The 25,478-nt window shown below is 35.6% G+C and overlaps 1 protein-coding gene across 1 annotated transcript; it reads left to right on the forward strand.

Moving 5' to 3' along the window:
* The first annotated feature begins 23,255 nt into the window (after positions 1 to 23,255).
* LOC114175419 (WD repeat-containing protein LWD1) lies at positions 23,256 to 24,672 on the forward strand. The gene has a single exon (XM_028060204.1). The coding sequence runs from the start codon at positions 23,347 to 23,349 to the stop codon at positions 24,400 to 24,402; it is 1,056 nt and encodes a 351-aa protein (XP_027916005.1). The 5' UTR covers positions 23,256 to 23,346; the 3' UTR covers positions 24,403 to 24,672.
* Positions 24,673 to 25,478: the final 806 nt, after the last annotated feature.

The raw sequence follows: 25,478 nt of genomic DNA on the forward strand, positions 1-25,478 counted from the left end.
CCTGAGCTGATATAACGTGCCCCAAGAACTGCACCTCTCTCATCCAGAAGTCACACTTGGACAACTTGGCAAACAGTTGCTTCTCCCTCAAGATGCTAAGCACTATTCTCAGATGCTCGGCATGTTCCTCATGCGTCCTGGAGTAGATGAGAATGTCGTCTATGAAGACCACGACAAACTTATCTAAAAACGGACGGAAGATCCGGTTCATATAATCCATGAACAGAGCTGGAGCATTGGTCACACCAAATGGCATGACAACATACTCGTAGTGCCCGTATCTGGATCTGAAAGCAGTCTTCTCTACATCTTCTGCCTTCACCAGAATCTGATGATAACCCGACCGGAGATCGATCTTGGAGAACACTGACGCCCCATGAAGCTGATCCATCAAATCATCTATTCTTGGCAAGGGGTACTTATTCTTAATAGTCAGCTTGTTCAGCTGCCTATAGTCCACACACAACCTTACGCCACCGTCTTTCTTCTTTACCAACAAGACAGGCGCTCCCCACGGCGAAGCACTCGGCCGTATAAACTGTTTCTCAAGCAGTTCCTCTATCTGCTTCTTTAACTCCACCAACTCTGCTGGCGCCATGCGGTAAGGAGCTATCGACACAGGACCGGCTCCTGGTACCAAGTCTATGGAGAACTCAACTTCTCTCCTAGGGGGTAAACCTGGTACCTCTTCAGGGAACACATCCTCAAATTCCCTGACCACTGGTATCACTGATATCTTTTCCTCTTCCTCAACTTCCATCCTGGCAAAGACCATATAACACTGTGCGCCGTCCCGGATTTCCTTCATGACCTCATTAGAAGACAACAACTCAGGCCCCTCTGAGTTTGAGAACAACAGCTTCTTCTCCCGACAGTCTATGAGAACGTGATTGGCAGAGAGCCAATCCATTCCCAAGATCACATCTAACCCTTGCAGAGGGAGGCATATAAGGTTGACTTTGTATACGCGCCCCTCTACTTCAACCGGACATCTAGAACACACTGAAGAAGTCCTAATCAACCCAGATGCCGGAGTCGATACCACGAGATCAAACTGTAGCTCAAACACCGGCAGACCCAACTCCCGCACACAAGACTCTGACACAAATGAGTGTGTCGCTCCAGAATCAAAAAGCACACTACAAGGTTTTCCAGATATCACACAACAACCAAGAACTAGGTTACCTGAACCTGCTGCCTCTGACCCGGTCATAGCAAAAACCCGGCCTGTAGCCTGAGGCCTGCTGCCTCCTCCTCTCTGCTGAGTCTGACCAGACGTCTGGCTCGGAGTCTGTGGTGAGGGTCGTGCTACTGCCCCTCTCCCAGAAGGACAATCCCTGCCGAAGTGGCCTACCCTGCCACATAGGTTGCATCTGCGGAAACCCGATAGCTGGGGGCAGAAACTCTTCACATGCGGTCCTCCGCAGTGGTGGCACTGGACCCTGCTGGGTGGGGAAGAAAAACCTCTAGACCCCTGAGACTGTGGGTGAGGTCTAGCATACGGCTTCCTCTTCTCTTCAATCCTCGGCCTGGACCCAGATGGTCCACTAACTCTCTGCTGTGGCTGCTGCTGAGCCTCCACTTCCACCTTCATACGTTCCATGACCCTGGCCTTTTCCACTAAGGCCGCAAAGTCCTTGATGGACAGTGGAGCTACCATCAGGCGGATGTCTCCTCTGAGACCATTCTCAAATTTTCTGCAACGCCACTCCTCATCTAGTGGCATGGTGTAGAAGCGCCCCAGGTGCTTGAACTGCTCGGCATACTCGGCCACTGATCTGTTCCCCTGTGTCAGCTGGAGGAACTCAACCTCCTTAGCGTACCTCACGCTATCAGGGAAATACTCAGAAAGGAACCTCCTCTTGAAGGCTCTCCACGTGATGTCCTCATGTTTCTCTTCCATCACCAGCTTCATGCTGGCCCACCAATGCTCAGCCTCCCCAGTGAGCATGTAGACAGTGAAAGCAAGCCTGCTTTCATCCGGGCACCTCTTGGCGTCAAAGATACGCTCCATATCCTTCATCCACTGGTCCGCCTGGTCGGGACTCTTCTTGCCATCAAACTTGGCAGGTTGGTGCTTCAAGAAGTCTTCCAAACTCCATTCAGGGGGTGGAGGTTGGGGATGAGGACCGTACACCGGAGCACCAGCAGCATTCTCCCCTAACTGACGGAGAGCATCCACATGTTGCCTCTGTGCGTCCTCAGCAGCCTGCCTAGCAGTTTCCATCTGCTGCATCATGAAGTGCTGCTGCTCTAGAGAGGCCTCCTGGCGCTGCATCGCCGCCTCATGCTGTTGCATCATAGCATTACTCTGTTGCGTCAAGGCTGCAGCCATAGCCTCGATCGCCCTAGCCAGATCTTGTCCTTCACCCTGAGAAGGTTGAGGAGGAGCTACACGAGGGGGTGCCATATCACTTGACACACAGAAGAAACCATTAGAAACTGGGTTAGATTGGAACTCATCCAAACACGACAGGAAGGACACAACGAAAGCTAAGCAAACACATAGCCCACAGACACTTAGGAACGAAGGCTCTGATACCATAAAAGTGTGACATCCCATTTTAATAGATTAACTACTAAATAAAATATCACACGGTTATAATAAAGAGAGGCACTCAGATGAATCATAAACGCAGAAAGGTAACTATTACAGTTATCCAGGAGTATGCTGTGAAAACAGATTAGGCATGCCACCATTGCCATGAACAAAACAAATCTAAAGTTTAACAGTCGTGCAAAAGAGATGCTCTAGGAGCATGGAATTACAAGGCACTAGGGCCATAGAATTTCATCGGAAAACCATATCAAGAGGCCCACTAAGCTGCACCGCTACGACCATCAGGCCTACCTCCAGAAGTATTTCCATCTGCTCCCACCAATGGTGATCATCGCAAAAGAAACATAACAGAAAACAAACACAAACATGCAAGGGTAAGCTAGTATAACATGAAACTTAGCATAGTGTAAAAGAATAAGTGCATAAACATCCACATGCATACAGCACAGAGACACATAAATCATGTTATTACAGACAAGCAAGACACTATGACTCAATTATCCGGATACATATATTAAGATCGGATTCACTGGATGCCTGCACTCGTGGTGGCCTCTACTGCTCTGCAGAGCCATTGCCAATGGGTTTCACCCTACCACTCACGAGGTTAGCCTTTAAGCGTCTAAGGCCATTATCCTGCCAAAGACTAGGGCCTCCCGCTACTCTCACCACTTGGGTCAGTTTGCTCTACTTGAGACTCACTGACCCTTTAGAGTTTCGGGATGCAATCCTTACTTGAATCCTTATCCTAATATATACACTACACGCCACCATTGAGTCTCCCCACGAGACTCATGGAATTACGCCTATTTCACACCAATCTCATGTTTCACATCACATAACCACCACTTGTTATCTCCACATTAATTTCTCATGCTCATTATCAACCATCCAAACACAACTTCATACATAACTCATGCTAACACACCAAAATCTTGCATGTTCGCGATAAATAGCCGTACACTAATCCAAACATTCAAACATACTTGTGCACATCATATTTAGGAAGAATAATCTGAACGGTACATACAATAAATCACTCAAACAGCCAAGGAAACATAGCACCCTCTCGCGAACTCGCTCAGGCGAGACGCTGGCCTTCCTGAGGCAGCGAATTCTCGCTCAGGCGAGATGAGCAACAGGGTCTCATCTCGAATTCTCGCTCAGGCGAGACGCGCAACGTGACCACTTCACGAATTCTCGCTCAAGCGAGACGCGCGACGTGGGTCTTTCACGATTTCTCGCTCAGGCGAGACCTCCTCGCCTGAGCGAGACATGGCGTCGCTCAGAACGTAGACAGGTCGCCTAGGCGAGCTCTCGTGGTAGTGAGTACTCTGGTACTCTCGCCTAGGCGAGACAAGCTCGCTTGGGCGAAAATAGCAGCGTTCACCACTGTCAACCCACATGCAACGGCGGAAACCACCCAGATCCACCCCCAAACCCACATGCAACCCCATTTCTCTCAACAAAACATACTATTCATGCATATGAACACGAAAACAACCAAAAACAGCCAAGGACAACTTAGAACAGACGAATCTAGCTTCCCTTACCTTCGTTTGAGCACTACAAGCAAGTTGATCTGAAAGAAGGAGTACTACAGCCCCAGGAATGAACTGAAACATGACAAAAAGGGACAAAACAAAGTCAAGAACATACCCCCAGTTCAACCCACGCATCTTAAACAGAGTGAGGGGGAGAAGGAGTGGACCAGGAGCTCTAAAGCTCCACTTACCTGGAACAAGAGGGAGTTTTTCCTAGCCCAGAGACTTGCGGATGGTGTGCCCTAGCAGAGGATAGAGGTGTGGGATGGAGAGGAAGATTGCTTCTGAAAAACAGCAAAGTGTGAAATGAGGAGAGTGGAGGGGCTGGTGGTAGGGTAGGGTGCCCTTCTGTAGGGAAGGGCCTTGGGCCTCCGAAAAGGCCAGGCCCAAACTCTAAAACACAGAAAAAGGGGCTTACAATATCTCCCCAACAACAAAAATTTTTCGTCCTCGAAAAATTAGGCTCACCAGAACAGATGTGGGTATGAACTCCTCATGTCCTCCTCTAGCTCCCAAGTTGCGTCACCTGTCCTCCTGTCCCAGATGACCTTCACTAGACTAGTGGTCCTTCCCTTGTGCTCCTTCACTTGGTGATCCTCTATAGCCACGGGCTGTACCACTACCTGGAGATTCTCCCTGACTTCCACATCTTCAGCCTCCAAGATATGCGATGGATCAAAAACATACTTCCGTAGCTGTGAAACATGAAAGACTGGGTGTATATTAGCCAACTGAGGTGGTAATGCAATCTCATAAGCCACGGGCCCTATCCTCCTCAAGATCTGATACGGACCCAAGAACTTAGGAGACAACTTCCTTGAGCGGATAGCCCTCCCCACGCCAGTGGTTCGGGTCACCCTCAAGAACACATGTTCCCCAGCTTCAAACTCTAGAGGTCTTCTCCTCCTATCAGCATATGCCTTCTGTCGACTCTGGGATGCTTGCAACCTGTCTTTCACTAACTGTACCTTCTCTGTGGTCTGTTGCAACAACTCTGGTCCAACCAAAACTGACTCACCGTCCTGGTACCAACATAAAGGAGTCCTACACCTCCTCCCATACAAAGCCTCATAAGGTGCCATCCCTATACTCGCTTGGTGACTGTTGTTGTAGGTAAACTCCACCAGCGGTAACACCTCGTCCCAACTGCCAAGGTGGTCCAAGATACAAGTCCTCAGCAAGTCCTCCAAGGACTGAATCACTCTCTCTGACTGGCCATCCGTCTGAGGATGATAAGCAGAACTCATCCTCAACCTGCTACCCATAGCCTCCTGCAGTGCCTGCCAGAACCTGGAAGTGAACCGGGGGTCTCTGTCAGACACTATGCTACTAGGCACTCCATGAAGTCTCACTATCTCTCGGATGTAGAGCTGAGCCAACTTGGTCATAGACATCCTGAGATTCACTGCCAAAAAGTGAGCACTCTTCGTTAACCGATCCACCACTACCCATATAGCATCATGTCCTCTCACGGTGCGAGGCAAGTGGGTAACAAAATCCATAGCTATGCTATCCCACTTCCATACCGGAATATCCAAAGGTTGAAGCGTTCCACCGGGTTTCTGATGCTCCACCTTAGCCTTCTGACAAGTCAAACAGGCCGATACAAACTGTGCAACCTCCTTTTTCATGCCCTGCCACCAAAAGTTCTCCTTGAGGTCTTGGTACATCTTAGTCATGCCCGGGTGCAGACTAAGACGACTCTTGTGTCCCTCCTCAAGGATCAACTTCCTCAACTCTGCATCTTCTGGTACACAAACCCTGCCTCTGAATCTCAACACACCATCACTGCTCAAGGCAAACTCCTTGGCCTGATCTGTCCCCAGTAGTTCTTTCACCTTTTGCAGACTAACATCACTTGCTTGCCTTTCTCTGATTAAGCCCAAGAAGTCACTAGATATAACCAAGGTGCTACACCTAATGAATTCCGGCTCTAACTCAAACTGAAGCTTCATGTCTCTGAAACTCTCAAGCAACTCCAACTCTTTTATCATCAAGTGCGCCACATGCACCGTCTTCCTACTCAAGGCGTCTGCCACCACATTCGCCTTCCCTGGGTGGTAGAGAAGCTCAAAGTCGTAGTCCTTTAAAAACTCTATCCACCGTCTCTGCCTCATATTCAACTCTTTCTGATCGAAGAGGTACTTCAAGCTCTTGTGGTCGCTAAACACACGGAACTGTGCACCATATAAGTAGTGCCTCCATATCTTCAAAGCAAAAACCACCGCTGCTAACTCTAGGTCATGAGTGGGGTAGTTCTTCTCATGAACCTTCAACTGCCTTGAGGCATAAGCCACCACCTTTCTCTCTTGCATCAAGACACATCCAAGTCCCTGATGAGAGGCATCACAATAAACCTCAAAGGGTTTACTCACATCCGGGATTACCAACACTGGAGCACTTGTCAGCCTCTGTTTAAGCTCCTTGAAGCTCTCTTCACATCTATCAGTCCATGCAAACGGTTGATCCTTCCTGGTTAGCTGTGTCAAGGGTGCTACTATCTTAGAGAATCCCTCTATAAATCTCCTGTAGTAGCCAGCCAAACCCACGAAGCTCCGAATCTCAGTCACTAACTTGGGACATTCCCACTGTATCACGGCCTCTACCTTAGCTGGATCCACAGCTATACCCTGAGCTGATATAACGTGCCCCAAGAACTGCACCTCTCTCATCCAGAAGTCACACTTGGACAACTTGGCAAACAGTTGCTTCTCCCTCAAGATGCTAAGCACTATTCTCAGATGCTCGGCATGTTCCTCATGCGTCCTGGAGTAGATGAGAATGTCGTCTATGAAGACCACGACAAACTTATCTAAAAACGGACGGAAGATCCGGTTCATATAATCCATGAACAGAGCTGGAGCATTGGTCACACCAAATGGCATGACAACATACTCGTAGTGCCCGTATCTGGATCTGAAAGCAGTCTTCTCTACATCTTCTGCCTTCACCAGAATCTGATGATAACCCGACCGGAGATCGATCTTGGAGAACACTGACGCCCCATGAAGCTGATCCATCAAATCATCTATTCTTGGCAAGGGGTACTTATTCTTAATAGTCAGCTTGTTCAGCTGCCTATAGTCCACACACAACCTTACGCCACCGTCTTTCTTCTTTACCAACAAGACAGGCGCTCCCCACGGCGAAGCACTCGGCCGTATAAACTGTTTCTCAAGCAGTTCCTCTATCTGCTTCTTTAACTCCACCAACTCTGCTGGCGCCATGCGGTAAGGAGCTATCGACACAGGACCGGCTCCTGGTACCAAGTCTATGGAGAACTCAACTTCTCTCCTAGGGGGTAAACCTGGTACCTCTTCAGGGAACACATCCTCAAATTCCCTGACCACTGGTATCACTGATATCTTTTCCTCTTCCTCAACTTCCATCCTGGCAAAGACCATATAACACTGTGCGCCGTCCCGGATTTCCTTCATGACCTCATTAGAAGACAACAACTCAGGCCCCTCTGAGTTTGAGAACAACAGCTTCTTCTCCCGACAGTCTATGAGAACGTGATTGGCAGAGAGCCAATCCATTCCCAAGATCACATCTAACCCTTGCAGAGGGAGGCATATAAGGTTGACTTTGTATACGCGCCCCTCTACTTCAACCGGACATCTAGAACACACTGAAGAAGTCCTAATCAACCCAGATGCCGGAGTCGATACCACGAGATCAAACTGTAGCTCAAACACCGGCAGACCCAACTCCCGCACACAAGACTCTGACACAAATGAGTGTGTCGCTCCAGAATCAAAAAGCACACTACAAGGTTTTCCAGATATCACACAACAACCAAGAACTAGGTTACCTGAACCTGCTGCCTCTGACCCGGTCATAGCAAAAACCCGGCCTGTAGCCTGAGGCCTGCTGCCTCCTCCTCTCTGCTGAGTCTGACCAGACGTCTGGCTCGGAGTCTGTGGTGAGGGTCGTGCTACTGCCCCTCTCCCAGAAGGACAATCCCTGCCGAAGTGGCCTACCCTGCCACATAGGTTGCATCTGCGGAAACCCGATAGCTGGGGGCAGAAACTCTTCACATGCGGTCCTCCGCAGTGGTGGCACTGGACCCTGCTGGGTGGGGAAGAAAAACCTCTAGACCCCTGAGACTGTGGGTGAGGTCTAGCATACGGCTTCCTCTTCTCTTCAATCCTCGGCCTGGACCCAGATGGTCCACTAACTCTCTGCTGTGGCTGCTGCTGAGCCTCCACTTCCACCTTCATACGTTCCATGACCCTGGCCTTTTCCACTAAGGCCGCAAAGTCCTTGATGGACAGTGGAGCTACCATCAGGCGGATGTCTCCTCTGAGACCATTCTCAAATTTTCTGCAACGCCACTCCTCATCTAGTGGCATGGTGTAGAAGCGCCCCAGGTGCTTGAACTGCTCGGCATACTCGGCCACTGATCTGTTCCCCTGTGTCAGCTGGAGGAACTCAACCTCCTTAGCGTACCTCACGCTATCAGGGAAATACTCAGAAAGGAACCTCCTCTTGAAGGCTCTCCACGTGATGTCCTCATGTTTCTCTTCCATCACCAGCTTCATGCTGGCCCACCAATGCTCAGCCTCCCCAGTGAGCATGTAGACAGTGAAAGCAAGCCTGCTTTCATCCGGGCACCTCTTGGCGTCAAAGATACGCTCCATATCCTTCATCCACTGGTCCGCCTGGTCGGGACTCTTCTTGCCATCAAACTTGGCAGGTTGGTGCTTCAAGAAGTCTTCCAAACTCCATTCAGGGGGTGGAGGTTGGGGATGAGGACCGTACACCGGAGCACCAGCAGCATTCTCCCCTAACTGACGGAGAGCATCCACATGTTGCCTCTGTGCGTCCTCAGCAGCCTGCCTAGCAGTTTCCATCTGCTGCATCATGAAGTGCTGCTGCTCTAGAGAGGCCTCCTGGCGCTGCATCGCCGCCTCATGCTGTTGCATCATAGCATTACTCTGTTGCGTCAAGGCTGCAGCCATAGCCTCGATCGCCCTAGCCAGATCTTGTCCTTCACCCTGAGAAGGTTGAGGAGGAGCTACACGAGGGGGTGCCATATCACTTGACACACAGAAGAAACCATTAGAAACTGGGTTAGATTGGAACTCATCCAAACACGACAGGAAGGACACAACGAAAGCTAAGCAAACACATAGCCCACAGACACTTAGGAACGAAGGCTCTGATACCATAAAAGTGTGACATCCCATTTTAATAGATTAACTACTAAATAAAATATCACACGGTTATAATAAAGAGAGGCACTCAGATGAATCATAAACGCAGAAAGGTAACTATTACAGTTATCCAGGAGTATGCTGTGAAAACAGATTAGGCATGCCACCATTGCCATGAACAAAACAAATCTAAAGTTTAACAGTCGTGCAAAAGAGATGCTCTAGGAGCATGGAATTACAAGGCACTAGGGCCATAGAATTTCATCGGAAAACCATATCAAGAGGCCCACTAAGCTGCACCGCTACGACCATCAGGCCTACCTCCAGAAGTATTTCCATCTGCTCCCACCAATGGTGATCATCGCAAAAGAAACATAACAGAAAACAAACACAAACATGCAAGGGTAAGCTAGTATAACATGAAACTTAGCATAGTGTAAAAGAATAAGTGCATAAACATCCACATGCATACAGCACAGAGACACATAAATCATGTTATTACAGACAAGCAAGACACTATGACTCAATTATCCGGATACATATATTAAGATCGGATTCACTGGATGCCTGCACTCGTGGTGGCCTCTACTGCTCTGCAGAGCCATTGCCAATGGGTTTCACCCTACCACTCACGAGGTTAGCCTTTAAGCGTCTAAGGCCATTATCCTGCCAAAGACTAGGGCCTCCCGCTACTCTCACCACTTGGGTCAGTTTGCTCTACTTGAGACTCACTGACCCTTTAGAGTTTCGGGATGCAATCCTTACTTGAATCCTTATCCTAATATATACACTACACGCCACCATTGAGTCTCCCCACGAGACTCATGGAATTACGCCTATTTCACACCAATCTCATGTTTCACATCACATAACCACCACTTGTTATCTCCACATTAATTTCTCATGCTCATTATCAACCATCCAAACACAACTTCATACATAACTCATGCTAACACACCAAAATCTTGCATGTTCGCGATAAATAGCCGTACACTAATCCAAACATTCAAACATACTTGTGCACATCATATTTAGGAAGAATAATCTGAACGGTACATACAATAAATCACTCAAACAGCCAAGGAAACATAGCACCCTCTCGCGAACTCGCTCAGGCGAGACGCTGGCCTTCCTGAGGCAGCGAATTCTCGCTCAGGCGAGATGAGCAACAGGGTCTCATCTCGAATTCTCGCTCAGGCGAGACGCGCAACGTGACCACTTCACGAATTCTCGCTCAAGCGAGACGCGCGACGTGGGTCTTTCACGATTTCTCGCTCAGGCGAGACCTCCTCGCCTGAGCGAGACATGGCGTCGCTCAGAACGTAGACAGGTCGCCTAGGCGAGCTCTCGTGGTAGTGAGTACTCTGGTACTCTCGCCTAGGCGAGACAAGCTCGCTTGGGCGAAAATAGCAGCGTTCACCACTGTCAACCCACATGCAACGGCGGAAACCACCCAGATCCACCCCCAAACCCACATGCAACCCCATTTCTCTCAACAAAACATACTATTCATGCATATGAACACGAAAACAACCAAAAACAGCCAAGGACAACTTAGAACAGACGAATCTAGCTTCCCTTACCTTCGTTTGAGCACTACAAGCAAGTTGATCTGAAAGAAGGAGTACTACAGCCCCAGGAATGAACTGAAACATGACAAAAAGGGACAAAACAAAGTCAAGAACATACCCCCAGTTCAACCCACGCATCTTAAACAGAGTGAGGGGGAGAAGGAGTGGACCAGGAGCTCTAAAGCTCCACTTACCTGGAACAAGAGGGAGTTTTTCCTAGCCCAGAGACTTGCGGATGGTGTGCCCTAGCAGAGGATAGAGGTGTGGGATGGAGAGGAAGATTGCTTCTGAAAAACAGCAAAGTGTGAAATGAGGAGAGTGGAGGGGCTGGTGGTAGGGTAGGGTGCCCTTCTGTAGGGCAGGGCCTTGGGCCTCCGAAAAGGCCAGGCCCAAACTCTAAAACACAGAAAAAGGGGCTTACAATATTAATATATAATATATTAATTTTATTATTACATATTATTATATGAGAAAAGAAGTACCAGAAAAACTATTATTATTGTTATTATTAATAAAAATTATGTTAATAAAAATTATAATTAAAAGCTACAGTTATTATTATATTATTATTATAATTATTATCATATCTAATTTAAAAATTGACATTTCAAAAATATTATATTATTAATCCCATAATAATAATTATTATTATTATTTTTATTATCCGTTGTTATAAATATAATTGTTATTATTATAACTATCATTATTATTATATTCTATTATTTTTTTATTTTATACTATTATTATCAATTATAACTATAATTATTATTATTATTATCAACTTTAACTATAATTACTATTATATTATTAACTATAATTACTATTATTGTTATTATTATCAACTATAATTAATGATCATTATTATTATCAACTATAATTAATGGTCATTATTACTATCAACTATAAGTATTATTATCATTATTATTAACTATAATTATTTTTATTATTAAATTACTATTATTATTATTATGAAGAACTATAATTATTATAATAGTTATTATTATTACTATTGTTTTTATTATTATTGTTAGATACACATTTTACTTTTACTTACTGTGTAGAAATCATGTTTCAATTACTTTCATTTTTATTTGTTTTGTTGTTCATTTATCTTTACATTTGAACAATTATTTCAATTCAAAAAAATAGTTACTAAAATTAGTAAAATAATAAAACTGAAAAATAATTTTTTTATTATAAATAATTGTTTAAATTTTAAATATAATAATTAAGAGGATAAAATTGAAAAACTAAAAAAGGACACCAAAGATGTTTATCTCTTTATATATGTAGTTTTATTATTATTATTATTATTATTATTATTATTATTATTATTATTATTATTATTATTATTATTATCACTACACTATATTATTATAGTATTATTATTATTATTATTATAATTATTATTATTATTATTATTATTATAGTTAGACACACATTTTACTTTCATTTACTACGGAATCATATTTCAATTAGTTGTACTTTTTATTTGTTTTGTTGTTCATTTTATCTCTATATATGTGTAATTATTTAAATTAAATAAATGGTTACTAAAAAAGTAAATGATAACATTGACAAAAAAAATTTATTATGAATAATTATTTAAATTTAAAAAATAATAATTAAGAGGATAAAATTGTAAAAACAAAAAAGGACACAAAAATGTCTATCTCTTTATATATTTAATTGTTATATTATTATTATTATTATTATTATTATTATTATTATTATTATTATTGTGGGATATTATAATGGTATTATTATTATAGTTAGACACACATCTTACTTTTATTAACTACGAGATCATCTTTAAATTACTTATCATTTTTATTTGTTTGGTTGCTGATGTATATCTTTATATATAATTATAAATTATTATTATTATTATTAACATTAGCATTAGTATTAACATTGACATTAGTATTTGTACTATAAACATTATTATTATTATTATTATTATTATTATTATTATTATTATTATTATTATTATTATTATTATTATTATTATTATTATTATTATTATTATTATTATTATTATCATTAGTTTGTTATTATTGGTATCATTATTAATTTTATTATTATTATTACTATTTATAATGGTATTATTAGTATAAGTGCTTTTATAGTTATAAAAAAACGTTATTATACTAAATACTTTTGTTAAATAGATTTTTAATCTTTTAAAAATTTTATAATTTATAATTTATATTAATATTATTATTAACATGTTTAATGGTTAAATAAATACAATAAGAATTATATTATTATTCTAAAAAGATTTGAAATGAAAATAAAAAATAAAAAATATTGTGCGTACATGCACGAATCAGAGACTATTATAATTATTTCTTAAAATTAATTAACAGCACCATATTGTGATATCAATTTTATTTATTATCATTATTAAAAATTCTTATATTACATGAGATTTTTCTTGCAAATTTGTTAAAAAAATTTGCAAGAAAAGACATTTTTCTGTTATTTTTTCTAAAAATATTAATTAGCGGGTAATTTATTCGTGGGTAATTATTTCCTACAAAATTATGAAATTCGTAAGTATTTCCTACAAAATTTGTTGTGAAAAGTGTTTTATACAAAATATTTTTGCAAAAAAATTGGCAAAAATTTCCTTCAATTTTTTTTCATAACAAAATTTATAAGTATTTCCTACAAAAACAATTTCAAAACAAAATTGGTAAGAAATATGAATTTTTTTATAAGTATATATTTAAAATTGAATTTACAACTTTATTAATTTAATAATAATATTTACAAAAATATAACATAATTGTCATGATATTTATTATTTTATTTTTGTATTATTATTATTATTATTATCAATTATGACTATAATTATTAATATTGTTATCAACTCTAACTATAATTATAATAATTATTATTATTAATTATAATTATTGTTATCAACAATAATTATTATGATCATTATTACTACTAACTATAAATATTATTGTCATTTATTAACTGTAATTATTTCTATTATTATATTACTACTATTGTTATTATTATTAATAAGAACTATAATTATTATAATAGTTATTATTATTATTATTATTTTTGTTTTTATTATTATGGTTATATACACATTTTACTTTTATATTTTACTTACACCTAGGAATCATGTTTCAATTACTTGCCCTTTTTATTTGTTGTGTTGTTCATTTATCTTTACATTTCAATAATTATTTCAATTCAAAAAAATAGTTAGTAAAATTAATAAAATAATAAAACATTATAAATAATTACTATAAATAATTATTTAAATTTAAAATATAATAATTAAGAGGATAAAATTGAAACAAAAAAAAAAGACATCAAAGATGTTTATTTATTTATATATGTAGTTGTATTATTTTTTTTATCACTACGGGATATTATTTTAGTGTTATTATTATTATTAATACTATTATTATTATAGTTAGACACATGTAACATCCCAATTTTAACAGCTTCATAAAAATAATAAAATAGGATTGTTTCACTATAGTAGTCAAAACAGAAAATCCAATGTATAAAGTATATTAATATGATCCTATAAGAGATAGGAGTATAAAAGTATGTTTATACAAACCAACTAAAAAGACCAATTCTAATTCTAAGCATAGACTACTCACTCACAACAGCTCCCACTAAAACCTTCTATTTACTTAAAAGATGACTCCTCAACTTCCAGAGGTGTCTCTGACACTACAACCACATTTGTTTCCATCGAATAGGTGATCATCGCAAAAAAAAAAAAAGACAAATAACACAAAAACACAAAAGAAGGGTAAGCTAATGTAAACAAGGAAATATTCATATGAAAACTTAACTCAATTTACCAACATAACACACATAGGCATACATATAAACAGAGATATAACTGACACTAAACTCAATTATCTAGATACATGCAAATGACATCGGATCTCTTGGTGGCTTGCACCTGTGCGTGGTTCCCAAACTCTATAGAGTTTGGCCTCAAGGGGTTATCACCCAACCACTTACAAGGTAAATCTCATTCGCGCCTAAGACTAGATCAAGTCTAGTGATTAGGACCTCTTGCTACTCCTCATGACATAACTCATTATGCTCTACGTGAGCCTTAATGATTATTAGAGCGTCAAGATACCAACCAATATCAAGTCCTTATGTCATTGCATACACTAAAATACCACCATATAGAACTTCTCCTTGAAATTCCTTAAACATCGTAACTTCGCATGCTCACACAATATTTCATACCAATCATCATCTTATATACCCATAATAACATTTTTTATTCAATTCATAGCAATAAGGACTATAGAATCCAGTTCAAGTATACACAGAACGTCCAAAGTAACCAAAACAGCAAAAATAGAAAAATAGAGCAATTGGCACCATATATGAAATACATCCAAATGGTGAAAACCATTTCTCTAACCACAAACTTCAAAACAAATATCCCACCAGCCAAAATGAAGATTCACGTGTCTAGAATCAGCTGTCAAAATTTCAGCTTAATATGACAATTAACAAAGCAGGAATCTTCATTTTACCAATAAGATGTAGTGTTGAAAACAGAGTAGCACTGAGCGCCAGAAAGTGGCACCAAATGTTGATCGGCTCGTAAAAGTCAGAGCTCAGCTCTACCATGGTGAGGCTTAGCGTTGTATCAGATATCAGCAATCACAAAATAAGGTTTTTGAGCAATCTGGACCTATTTCATTACTCCAATTGGTACTTCTACTATAGGTAATGGTTAAAAAGAGTTTTAAATTATAGTAGGTGGCATTAATTAGATCCATGATCCAACAACTCCATCTTTCTCAAATACCCCCAATTCAAACAATACAATCAATTTCAATTCAATCATTTAAAAGATCAACATACCATAATCACAAGCATCAATAATTCACCGTAGTATATAAGATACTTCACAATCATACAGGATATGACTCACTCACTCTAAAAGCTATTAGCTTCCCTTACTTGACAAAGCGACTCTACAAACCCAAATCGCTCAAAGAACACCAAAACGCATCTAACTCCACAGGATGTTCTATCTACACATAAAAACATCACAAGAACGATCAGGACCTATTATTATGATCACTGATCAACAAACACTTATACTGGTGATTAAAACAACACATGCAAGCAGAAGATGGCTCACATGCGAGAGAAAACTTAATTATACCAAAAAGAGGGTGAAAAACTCAACTTACGTAAACGGAGAAACTGATCAGTCCAATCTGAAGAACTCGCTGAAAGGATCAATCCTACGGAAGTGGTTTCTAGAGAGATAGTGTGTTTTAAAATAATGAAACTCTTTTAGAACGATTTTATTTATATTAAAACATTTTAATATTAAAATAATCGAGTCTCACTATTTTTAAACCTCTATCATTTCTAAAATGTCATTTTCTAGGGTTTCACAATACACATTTTACATTTATTTACTATGGGATCATATCTCAATTACTTGCATTTTTTATTTGTTATTTGTTCATTTTATCTCTCTATCTGTGTAATTATTTAAATTAAAAAATAGTTACTAAAATTAGTAAAATGACAAAACTCATAACTAATTTTTTATTATGAATAATTATTTAAATTTAACAAGTAATAATTAAGAAAATAAATTTGTAAAAACAAAAAGATGACACAAAAATGTGTATCTCTTTATATATGTAGTTGTTGTATTATTGTTATTTTTATCATTGCGATATATTATTATAATGGTATTATTATAGTTAGATACACATCTTAATTTAATCTACTACGGGATCGTATTTGAATTATTTGTCCTTTTTATTTGTTTTGTTGTTGATGTATATTTTTATATATAATTATAGATTATTATTGTTAACATTAGCCTTAGTATTAGCATTGACATTAATATTTATACCACAAATATTATTATTATTATTATCATTAGTTTGTTATTATTGGTATCATTATAATTATTATTATTCATGGTGGTGTTATTATTATAAGTGTTTTTTTTTTAATTATAAAAGTCATTGTTATACTAAATACCTTTACTAATTTTAATCTTTTAAAACTTTTATAATTTATAATTTATATTATTAGAATTTTTAATAGTTAAATAAATATAACAAAAATTATATTATTATTCTAAAAAGATTTGAAATAAAACAAAAAACAAAAAAAATAGATTAAAAGTTATTATAATTATTTCGTAAAATCAATTAACTACACTGTATTATGATACAATTCTATTTATTATTTTTAAAACTGAAATTACTATTACACCACTTAAATTTACTACTTCATTATTTTAATAACAAAATTTATTATAATATTTTTACTATTTTATTATTTTAATATAAAAAAATACAATTTGTGCTTATGCACAAGTCGGTATGCTAGTTTCTTATGAAAGAAACGTTATTTTGCAAACTCTTTACCAACTTGTTTTATTAAAATCATCATTTAAATTTGTCATAGGTTTTTTTTTTCCGTATAACCAAGCTAAATTGTTATACTTATTGAATGATAAACAAATTACTTCATTAATATAATTGATTTAGAATATATTAAATATAAGTGTATTAAAGATATTTGGATGAATATAAATACACAATCGTTTGATAAATATTGTGTTAATGGACATTAATGTTCTATTTGATGAGAAATGTATTGAATTAAAATCAATTGATCATTGAAATTAATGTGAAAACTAAATTCAAAATTGAAGTAATAAAAGAGAAATTCAGAAGAGATGAAAAACAAATATAAATGAGTGTATAAATAAATAAAAATAACATATAAAGTCTCATAATTTTTTCAATAATTTTTCTTTTTATTATTATTTTTCTCTCTCCTATCAAAGAACCTACATTAACTACATATTTTCCATTCACAACCAGAGACACAGTAAGAAATTACATAACTGACTTCTCAACATTTGCGTTGGTCCAGCTTATCACTCTGTTCTTCTCCTGACATTATTTGATTTCTTCATCAGCCAGCACAGGGGCCATGGCTCCTCTCCCAAATTTTATTTTTATTTTTTATAGGTTAGTAATTAAAATTTATAATATATTTATAATTAAAAAAATTAATTATAATTATAATTTAATTATTTAATAAATTTTAAAAAATACAAATATTTATTATCATCTTTTTACTTACTCACTTATTATTAATTAATAATTTCATAACTAAATTGTTAATATTATATTCAATAGAAAATTAATTTAAAATTTTAACTTCAGTATTTTATTGTTAATACTCGTAATATTTAAATTTAAAAAGTCTATCAATCAAAACGATCTTGAACAAGAATAAAAAGTACATTTTACTTAAATAAAAATATTCTTCTTTTGTTAAATAAAATTGTGAAATAAAATGGAAGATAATTTTTTATAAATAATATAATTATTTACATTAATAAAAAAAAAATATAACCAAAAATTTATCATTACTAGAATTCTTCGTATCTCATGAGATTTTTCTTATAATCTTTTTATAAAATTTTGCAAAATATTTTTTTTTCATTTTTTCTAAGAATTTTAATTGGTTGTTAATTCTTTTCTGGATAATTATTTCCTACAAAATTATAAAATTTGCAAGTATTTCCTACAAGTTTATCTGTGAAACCCAAAATATTTTACTAAAAAAATGATAGAAATTTCTTACAAATTATTTTTCATAACAAAATTTTTAAATATTTCTTATGAAAAAAATTTCAAAACAAAACTGGTAGGAAATATTTTTTTTTTAATAATGTATGCTTTGGCTTAATTATTGATGGGTTCAATAATATAAAAGTACAAAGAAAAAATCTATTAGATATATGTAACTTATGTTATAGTTATAATTAAATTATATATTTATTTTGGTTGAATTAGTGATAATGATAAAATATATAAATTTTAAATTATTATTTTGGCTCCCAAAATTGATGGTCAAGATCAGTTAACACATCTTTTATCTTTATTAATTACCGCATTGGAATTTGAATATTAGGAAGTCATAATTAAGATGAAGTATTCGGTTTTTCAAGTTAAATATAATTTTAGTTTTAAAGTTTTCAAATTTTATTATAAAATTATTTTTTTATTCAGAATTTTGACATATTTTAATTATTAAATTTCAAAAATAAATAACTATAATTATTTTTATTTTATTTTATTAACTTTAAAATTTATTAAATAACTTTTTTTGACTAAAATTAAATTGAGAGTGTGTTAAAAAATATAAACAACTTAATTATTAATCTAAAATGCATGTATACATTAAAAAAATTAAAATAACATTTTACACGTTGAAAAATAAAATTTAAGATAATTAAATAAAAAGACTTAATTCATTTATAAAGTTTTTAAAAAGTTTCGGACACTAAAACATATTCAACCATTTTTTTAGTATATTTTTTTAATCTATCCTTAAAAAAATATAGACAACATTATATCCTATGGAACAATATCTACTAAAATAAAATTGTTTTCTCACTTACCTGAGGGTTACTTTAGTAATTTAATATTGTAATATATTTTTTCTTAGTTTTTTTCAATTGTTACTTTGTTACTTATTCTCTCAGTGATTTGTTTTTATACAATACCGTGGTCTCTCTTAATATGTCATAGTTAATAAAGAAATTTTGAAAGTTATACTACTATAAAAAAATTAAACAATCTGAAATAAGATTATTTAAATTCCACGTATTTAAATGCCTTTAAAGTGTGAAGTGAAATATCATGTCCAGACGATAATTTAAGCTCAGTTGTGATCATTTATGAATTAAAATAATAGTAACAATCTTGTTGTGAGGTTCATTTCACAACTTTTTGTGTACAACATCTTCACTAAAAGTGATCTTTCATAAGATCCAAATTCTTCTGACCTTGTTTCAAGTTTTTCATACAAATGCAAGCATGAGAACACCGAACACCTACAATCATCTACCCATATCATTCAAAAAACTTTGCATGGGAGCAAGTTTGTGCAGAGTAACAAACTATACACTAATCAGATTAGTCCAAATCATTCAAATCCATCATCAGTCTCTTATGTTTAGTGGATAAGTTAAACAATAACTTGTACAGAATCATTTGGGGATTGAAGTTGGAATTTACTCTATTTGAACATCTATATTTAGTTCATACATTTTTAGTTCTTAAATTTTAAGAATAAATTAATATAAATTTTTTAATTTAATTACTTTTTATATATTAATTATTATTTTTAATTAATATTCATATTAATATATTTAAGTTGTTTATATTATTTCATATATTTATATAATTAAATTAAAATAATTATATTCGTCTAATTTTAAAATTTGGAAAACAAATTATGTTAAAGTTTTAAACTGAATTCAAAAGAAATTAAAAACAGATTTAACTAAAATAATTAAAAATAAACAATTGACAAATAACCAATTTGATGTTAAACATGAGTTACTTTAATGTAGTTATTTTAACTCTTAAATATGTAAGAAGCTCTACAACACACTGTATTATTAAATTTTGATAAGATTGTTTGATTATTAAAGATAAGAACTAATTGTTTTCATTAAATTATGTTATTAAATAGCAATTTAATTAGACTATTTTCTGAAATACTAGTTTGGAACAGAGACTATAACTCATAACTAACAAAACATGGGTGTTAACAATTAAGAAAAGTATATGTTATAATGCCAAAATAAAAAATATGAGTATAAGAGTATAACATGTATAAAAATAATAAATTTGGTGTCAAATATAAGAGATGATATTGTTTTATTTAAAAAAAAATTGAGACTATTAAAACTAAATTAAATCAAAAAAAGACATATGTGGGAATTAAATTAAAACAAAAAGACATATACAGAGACTATATTAAATCAAAAAGACGTGAGAACTAAATTGAAATCAAGACAATGACATTTGGTAGTGACATTAACATGTAGCAATACATAGTATACATAGTATCTTGTCATGTGACATTGTTAGTGTCAAGTGTCACACTAGAGACCTAACATGTAATAATTTTTTTTCTTTTTTAAATTAAAAATAAAAATGATAAAAAATAATAATAAAAAAACCACAGTTTAACACATACCACGCCTTAACGCCGTTTAATTTTTTTTAATAATCTAATTGAACTATTTTTTCAAAAATTAGAACGCAATAGACATATTTTAAAAAACGAGGACCAAACTAATATATTTGAATAAAAATATATATCATCTGATTAATTAAATCTTAAAAACATGTTTATCTTGTTGATTGATAAATTTGATAAGATTTGACTTTTCATTAAACTCATTGATTTGTGTGCCTCAAGAAAGTTTTACTAAGTTTCCACTTTAAACACTAAAAAGTTCTTAACCAAGAACTTGTTCAATCTACAGATGAGGTTAAACCTTTGAATTTCACAAACCAATCTATTAACTTTATGGAAAAAACTAGCTCTTTCAATAAAATATGAAATTGTGAAATAAAATTTATTTACAAATAACATTCCAACACTTAAGGTAATAATAAATAAAAATGTCAAAATATATAAAATTAAAGGAGTTATATGTCATTTACTATAAAAGAAACCTTGTTTTACAAATTCTTTATCAACTTGTTATATTAAAACCATCATTTTAATATTTGTCATAGATTTTTTATTCATATAACCAAGCCAAATTGTTATGACTATACTAATTGAATGATAAAAAAATTACTTCATTAATAAAATTGATTTATAATATATTAAGTACAAATGTATTAAAGATATTTGGATGAAGATAAATACACAATGGTTTAATAAATATTGTGTTAATAGACATTAATGTTCTATTTGATGACAAATGTATTGAATTAATAAAATCAATTGATCATTGAAAGTAATGTGAAAACTAAATTCAAAATTGAAGTAAAAAAGAGAAATTTAGAAGAGATGAAAAACAAATATAGATGAGTGTATAAATAAATAAAAATAACATCTCATTTTTTCAATTATTTTTCTTTTAATTATTATTTTTCTCTCTCCTATCAAACAACAACCTACATCAATTACATAATTTTCATTCACAACCAGAGACACACCATAAGAAATTACTGATAGACTGAAATTTTTTAATTCAAAATTTTGATATATATTAATTATTAAATTTTAGAATAAATAAATATAATTATTTTAATTCAATTATATTAATTTTGGTATTATTCCTGATTTAGTTTCCTAATTTTTTTTGTTTAGTTCAATTTGATACTCATATTTTTTGTTGGTTCAATTTAGTACCCAAATTATTTAAAAGGGTTCAATTTGGTACTCTCCGTTAGGTTTGAGTTAAATCCCGGACACGTGTCAAGCCGTGAAATTTTATAATTTATAATTTTTTTTTTACTTTTTTTTTTAATTTTTTTTCTAAGAATTTATAATCTGCTACGTGTCAGGTTCCTATCATGTCACGTGACAATTTACAGTCATGACACATGGCAATGCTAAAATTTGTTTTCAATTTAATCCTTTATTAAAATTTTTTGTTCAATTTAGCACCTAATTTCTTTAAAACGATCAAATTTATCCTTTCAAATTTAAGACCAAATTAGTAAATAAGTTTAATTATAACTTATATATACATATTAAAATTATTGTTTTGAATTTATCTATCAAATCACTACACCTAAATATTCAAATTATTTTATTTTTTACAAATGTAAAAAATTTCACATATAAAAAATTATAAAGGTAAAAATGTAAAAAATAAGATAATTTGAGTATCTAGGTGTAATGATTTAATGTATATATTAAAAAAAATATTATAACATATATACTATATATAAGTTGTAATTAAATTTATTTACTAATTAGGTCTCAAATTAAAAAGGACAAAATTGGATAATTTTAAAAAATAGGGGTAGTAAATTAAACCAAAAATTTAAAATAAAGGAATAAATTGAAAACAAGTTTTACCACTGTCACGTGTCATGACTGTAAACTGCCTTGTGGACAGTAACATGACACGTGACAAATTATAAATTTTTAGAAAAAATAAATAAAAAAAGTGAAAAATTTCACGGCTTGACATATGTCCTATTATATACGGACAAAATGTTAACTCTACCTTAACGAAAATAACCAAATTGAACCATTTTAAATATTTGGGTACTAAATTGAACAAAAAAAAATATGAAAACTAAATTGAACTAAACTAAAAAATTAGGATACCAAATCAGACACTATAAAAAAAAATTAACATAAATAAAAAAAAAAAACTATTTCTATTTATTTTTAAAATTTAAAAACTAAAATACATTAATATTAAATAAATTTTACTTTTTCATTAAAAATAGTAAAAATATATCTGACCCAAATATTTTACCCAATAAATGATTATGTACAGGATATCGCTTAACTTATCCACTCAGGATAGAATAATACAATGTAGTATGATATATATAAATAAATAAGAACACAACATAAAACACCTATATAAGTTCCTTCCTTTGTTTTCCATCCTCACACTCACAGAGCTGTGATTCTTCGTTGATTCACTCACCACTGTGTTCCGTGCCACAATGGGCGCCAGCAGCGATCCTAACCAAGACGGCTCCGACGAGCAGCAAAAGCGGTCGGAGATCTATACCTACGAGGCACCATGGCACATCTACGCCATGAACTGGAGCGTCCGCCGTGACAAGAAGTACCGCCTCGCCATCGCCTCCCTCCTCGAACAGTACCCTAACCGTGTCGAAATCGTCCAGCTTGACGACTCCAACGGCGAGATCCGCTCCGACCCGAACCTCTCCTTCGAGCACCCCTACCCTCCAACCAAGGCCATCTTCATCCCCGACAAGGACTGCCACCGCCCCGACCTCCTCGCCACCTCCTCCGACTTCCTCCGCGTCTGGCGCATCGCCGACACGGACGCAGAATCCTCCCCTCGCGCCGTCGAACTAAAGTCCCTCCTTAACGGAAACAAAAACAGCGAGTACTGTGGGCCCCTCACCTCCTTCGACTGGAACGAGGCCGAGCCGCGTCGCATCGGCACCTCTAGCATCGACACCACATGCACCATCTGGGACATCGAGAAGGAAACCGTCGACACGCAGTTAATCGCGCACGACAAAGAGGTTTACGACATCGCGTGGGGCGGCGTTGGTGTGTTCGCTTCCGTCTCTGCTGATGGCTCGGTTAGGGTTTTTGATCTCCGTGACAAGGAGCACTCCACTATAATCTACGAGAGCTCTGAACCCGACACTCCTCTGGTTCGGCTTGGGTGGAACAAGCAGGACCCGAGGTACATGGCCACGATTATCATGGACAGTGCCAAAGTGGTGGTGCTGGATATTCGCTTCCCCACGCTCCCTGTGGTGGAGCTGCAGCGGCACCAGGCCAGCGTCAACGCCATTGCATGGGCCCCGCATAGTTCCTGCCATATATGCACCGCGGGGGATGATTCTCAGGCGCTGATTTGGGATTTGTCGTCCATGGGTCAGCCTGTGGAGGGCGGGCTTGACCCGATTCTTGCTTACACTGCTGGTGCGGAGATTGAGCAGCTTCAGTGGTCGTCTTCCCAGCCTGATTGGGTTGCCATTGCGTTCTCCACTAAGCTTCAGATTCTTAGGGTTTGATTATTGTTATTCCTCTTTTCTTCTCTTCTCCTATGTTCCTCCATGTGCAAACCGGAATTGGGGATACTTTAGACTTGGAACCACATTTCTATCCCTTTTCCGCTTATCGATGATTTGTGGCTTTTGAACGGGAGTAGTTTGGTGTTTAGTGCATAATGCAAAGCTTAGCTTATTGTATTTCTGTCAAGTTAGTCTGTGAACAATCAATCTTAGTATCAACATCAATGATTTAAGTTTTATGCAATGCAATGATTTAAGTTTTATGCGGTAGCATTTGCCCATAAGTTTCTGAAATTTAGCAGTTTTGTTGCAATTTTTTAAATTGTTGGAAACTGTGGACTTCTGAGAGTTGAATACCTCGACACTTCGACAAAGCTACAATTTTTACAATTTTTATTGGTCACAGTTTTGTTCGTGAATCCTTAGCTCAATGAAATTCGAGTATATTTGCCGTTGTGTTATGTGTTTGACACTGACTGTTGCCGCGAAACTGTTTGGTTTTTATCCTTAGCTCAATGAAATTCTATTATATTTGCCGTTGTGTTATGTGTTTGACACTGACTGTTGCCGTGAAACTGTTTGGTTTTTGAAATTGAAATCAATGATACAAGGTTCATGATGGCCGAGGGAAAGTATGTGTTTTTTTTTTTGCTTGAGCTGTTTGGTGTTAGTTGTTTGGATGATGGGTGCATTTGTGTGTTTCTGGATGTTCTGATTTCTTTATTGTTTAATCTTCCTGGTGTGTCCTAATTAAGACAAAGCTGAACAAACAGCTGTAACAGAGTGGTCCCGGTTCTCTTTCTTTTCTTTTATCTTTACACTCTGCAATTCAAGTGACCATGGTTCTGCTATTAGATTTCTAGCTTTTCTTTTTGTGCTCTAGACAGTGAAGTAAGATTTTTTAGACTTAAGGTTGTTGAAGGTGAAGTTAGAACACACTGTTGTTGTTGCTTGGGATTTTGGTTTTCTGTCATTATAAAAAATGGAAGCATGTAAATCCATGAACTTCTTCCCTTTTACACATGAAAAATGTCCAATTCCTCTTTCAGTTGACTCCAAGTAAACTGTTATTGTTG

Source organism: Vigna unguiculata, chromosome 1, assembly GCF_004118075.2.
Source record: "Vigna unguiculata cultivar IT97K-499-35 chromosome 1, ASM411807v1, whole genome shotgun sequence".
Classification (NCBI taxonomy): Eukaryota; Viridiplantae; Streptophyta; class Magnoliopsida; order Fabales; family Fabaceae; genus Vigna; species Vigna unguiculata.

Coding starts and splice junctions, on each gene's coding strand:
- LOC114175419 (XM_028060204.1), top strand. CDS start 23,347: ATGGGCGCCAGCAGCGATCCTAACCAAGACGGCTCCGACGAGCAGCAA.